The sequence below is a fragment of the Austrofundulus limnaeus genome, unplaced genomic scaffold, assembly GCF_001266775.1.
Source record: "Austrofundulus limnaeus strain Quisiro unplaced genomic scaffold, Austrofundulus_limnaeus-1.0 Scaffold16, whole genome shotgun sequence".
Taxonomy (NCBI): Eukaryota; Metazoa; Chordata; class Actinopteri; order Cyprinodontiformes; family Rivulidae; genus Austrofundulus; species Austrofundulus limnaeus.
Genome location: NW_013952418.1, coordinates 3,479,623 through 3,483,760, shown reverse-complemented (window position 1 = coordinate 3,483,760; position 4,138 = coordinate 3,479,623). Strand labels below are relative to the sequence as shown.

The following is a 4,138-nucleotide window of genomic DNA, read 5'->3' as shown; positions in this document are numbered from 1 at the left end:
ATGTAGGACTTTGTCCTATTCACTTAAAGAAAACAAAAACACTTTAAAATGATTTTCTTCTTATAAGTGTAAAAAATAAAATCAAAGACAAGGAAAATAAACAATAGAAAAGTTTTTTTCACCAGGGTTACCTCTACATTATTAAAATAGGAACAAAGAAACAAGAAATCGTGAAGTTAGTATAAATATCAAAAACACATCTGCTATAATTGAATCTGCTTGAACTAAAGAGGTGAGTCATTCCTACCATATTCTGAGTGATATTACACATACAGTTATTTACAAGATTTGTCTAAAAAGGCTATAACTGTATCATTTCTCAACATAAGATAATCTTAGTTTAAATCTGTCACAAAAAGCAGCAGGTGAAATGCATTCCTTCAGTAAATACCCAGTTTTTAACTGGATATTTCACAGAAACAGACTTTAATTTCTGCCTCCAGTCTGCTCCAGTTTTCCCTCCTCTTTTCCTTTTTTTTAAAATGAGCATTCGAGCTGCTGAACTGTGAAGTGTTCAGTCTGCGTCGAGGAAATCTTGGCTTCTTGACGAGATGCGGGAGTTGGATCTGCGGCGATGCATCCTCGTCCAATCTGAGGCCTCCTGCATGTCGCAGGTTCTCTGCTTTCCATTAAAAACACGCCCGGCTCTCCATTTCTATTCTCCTCGTGATCCCTCAGACAGTGAGCGCAACGTCAGACGGCTCTGATCTCTTAGTTTGCCAAATGATATTCTGTTCCAGCYGCACCTTTATGAATAATTGATGGTAAATATTTGAATTTCTGGAAGGTGATTTTTTGCGACGGCCTTTTGTAAACTGTTCACCCAGACTGCGAGACAATGTCAAACATGTTCCGCAGCTGCTGCAGGTCTGATGGTTTTGTTTACAAAGTCCTCACATTGTGCAGAAGTTTGAAAAAMCCCCAGTTTTTTTGTCTTTCCTTCACCCCGCTGTGATTTCTAAAGCATTTCTCTTAGCTGAACATATACAGGACGATATACAAGCAGGCACATTTTACAAAAATTGTTTCAGATGCTTGTTGGACTACTTTTACTTTTTCTTGTCTTTTTTTCCTCCTGAAATGTTGGAATCCATGCCTGACTTTGTGATGACTGCTGTCATTTCTGCAGGTCTTCTGTTCACTCAGCCAACTTTCCTTTTTATTACCCTCAAAGAAGAGAGATGATGTTTTTGCTGTTTTTTTTGTCCCCTTTGCAAACTTTCTCATCAACCACTCATTTTAACAGCTAGTGACTTAATCCTGTTTAAGATGACCACTAAAGCTAAACAAACTTAGTAAATGCCACAAAAAAGGCTATAACTCAACCCATTCTACAGATATGGAGCTAATATTTAATGTTATAGTTTTTGTTTAAAACTTTCTCATCGACTGTTGTTATCAAAATATCTCATGAACCACTGAAGCGGTTTCTTGTGGCAGCTTTCTGAAATCCCTCTCCTCTCTTCAGGTCCTGRATTTTTGGGGATAGTGAAGAAAGACTGGGTCACTTACAGCAGCATCGCCCTCTCCTGGTCAGAAGTGGAACCGCCGCCTTCAGAGYTCCTGGATTATGAAGTCAAATATTATGAGAAGGTGAATTTAGGAAACCAAAGTTGGAACAAACCACGTGTGATGTAACAATCCCAGCTGACAGCTTTGTTTCTGTCACCATCTGTTCTGAACGATAATAGGATAAAGAATCTGTGCTTTGTTCAGACAGTGCGGTCGTGACTGATTTGTAGAAAAACTCATTTGTCAACATCCTGTTCATCGTTTCTGCCTGATCTGTTTCTGCCTCAACAGGAGCAGGAGCAGCTGAGCTACTCGTCAACACGGACCAGAACCGCCAGCGTGGCAATAACGGGCCTCAGACCCTCGACCGTTTACGTCTTCCACGTGCGCGCTCGCACCGCAGCCGGCTTCACGGCTTACAGCCACAACTTCGAGTGTGCCACAGCAGCTGAGGGTAGGACGTTGTGTGTAACTTTGACATTTCGGCTTTAACTTTGGCTAAACACTAATCATCACATTGAGCTCTGCTAACAAACAATAACTGAGCTCTACCTGGTATTTCCTGCTTACAAACAGCGCTTCAACATGTCCTCTTATAAACACAAAAAAGTACTACGTGTACGACTGACTAAATGTGAAATAAATAACACAGAAATATTATTAAAAGTAAAACTAAGTGTTCTACTCACTCTTGAGTTGCAGTAAACCTTGAATTTTGAACTCTCCCGCTTTCCAACAAGGAACTCCCACCAGAGGGAGAGTTCCTGTTTAAATTTACGACTTGTAAGTGGGAAATCCCCACTTCCCAGTGCAAATGGGCAGTACCAAAAGTAGCCAAAGAAAATGCAGTGAAATGGAGATTTTACACTGGTACATTTTGTCGGTTTTCGGCTACTTTTAAATCCTGTGCAGCTCCATCTAGTGGTGGGTTGCTGTCATTTTGCAGTTAAAGTAATCCACATGCATTATGGGAGATGTAGTTTATGGTTAATGCTGGTTATAAAGCAGCTTATTTTAATACGGGGCTGTTTGCCTTGAGTGATGAATGTAAAGTTTACAATGATTTTAAAATCTATTTTTATATTAAATTAAGTTTAAAAAATAGTGTTGAAGGTAAATTAGTACATATTCAGAGTAAATCAATAAAACTTAGTATTTCTTTAGTTGCAGGGTTTTTTAAAATCCTTTTTCAGCCGTACCTTCACCTGTCTGTGTTCAGATCCAGATGTGGCAGATCAGGGTCAGGTGCTGGTGGTTGTCACAGCGTCTGTAGGAGGCTTCTCCCTCTTGGTCATCCTTACCCTTTTCCTCCTCATCACTGGACGGTGAGACTTTTTCTTATTTGATTTTAAACTTGCTTGTCAACACTAAGTTTCACACATCGATGCACACAAACACATTTTTTCTGACTCATAATCTGCAGAGTAATGCTACAACCTGAAATGTGTTAATGGACTCTTTTTTTGCCACCAAGCAGACAGTCTTATTTTCCAATTGGCTGAATCAATTTTCTGCCTAATTACCCAGCATGTAATGCATGTACCAGCGGTTTGCTCCGTTCCATTAACCTCCAAAAGTTTGCCCGGTCTGTTGTCTTCAAGTCACCCTCAGTTAACAGGGTTTTAGCATTTCCACACGTCTTTAAAAAAGCTTGAAAAATGACCAGAAAATCCAGATCATTCGTCTAAATTTCACTGTGATACGAGCTGTAGGGATCATATTTAAATAATATAATCTCTGAAAATATCTGAACTCTAAATAAAACAAAACAAAAAAGTGCTGCTGTATCTCCAGAGAGGAGATTTCTTTTGTGTTGATGCAAACCGTCGACACTTTCTGCTGAAGACTTGTGTTTGGTTGTTCCTGAGGTACAAACTCTCCTCTCTTGTGTGAATCTGTGTGAAAACTAAAATACTGGGGAAAAAATCCTGAAACTGCAAAAGACACAGAAAAGGAAGTTAGCCCAAAGCAAAGTGTCTGACTCAACTTTGTGCTGAAAAAAAAGACAATTTTTGACTTGCATGAGGCAATAATTTGAATCCACTTCACAAATCTGTTAGATCTGTTTTTGCTAGTTTTGTTTCGATGATGTCAGTGAATTGTTAGTTCAGACGCCATGATGGAGCAGCGAGAAGGTTTGCAGATCAAATCCTGGCTGGACATACTTGTATTTGTGCACTCTGGTTTCTGCCCACAGACCCAAAACATTCACGTCAGGTTCACTGTTAGTCTTTATGTGTCTCTGTGATGGACATGAGACCCGTCCAGGTGTCCCCCGCCCCTCACGCTAAGGATGATGGATGGATAAGAAATACTAGAAATGTATTCAGCTGAAAGACAGGAGTTTCATGTGATTTAGAATATAATTCTTCTTCTTTCTCTAACTTGTTCACCTGTACAGGTGTCAGGGTTACATTAAAGCCAGGATGAAGTCAGAGGAGAAGAGGACTCGCTTCCACAGCGGTCACGGTACAAACTTTTCCTTCTGTTATGGAATTCTTTTTGTGTTAAAATGATTTTAGAATTTTCCAAAAACAGACACTGTTTAAAGGGGCAATATTATGTGTTTCTCAAGCATATATTTAAATACTATACATTAATAAAGTATCTATGTCACCTTTAGTTG

At 39.3% G+C, this 4,138-nt stretch overlaps 1 protein-coding gene across 2 annotated transcripts in view; it reads left to right on the top strand.

Annotated features, from left to right (window-relative positions):
• LOC106513986 (ephrin type-A receptor 6) overlaps nt 1-4,138 on the top strand; it is an 82,291-nt gene that overhangs the window by 64,863 nt on the left and 13,290 nt on the right. For both annotated transcript variants that reach the window (XM_014003055.1, XM_014003054.1), the window contains 4 exons: nt 1,469-1,593; nt 1,804-1,966; nt 2,732-2,837; nt 3,914-3,981. In XM_014003055.1, coding sequence (XP_013858509.1) covers nt 1,469-1,593; nt 1,804-1,966; nt 2,732-2,837; nt 3,914-3,981 — 462 coding nt within the window. The remainder of the gene's footprint in view (nt 1-1,468; nt 1,594-1,803; nt 1,967-2,731; nt 2,838-3,913; nt 3,982-4,138) is intronic.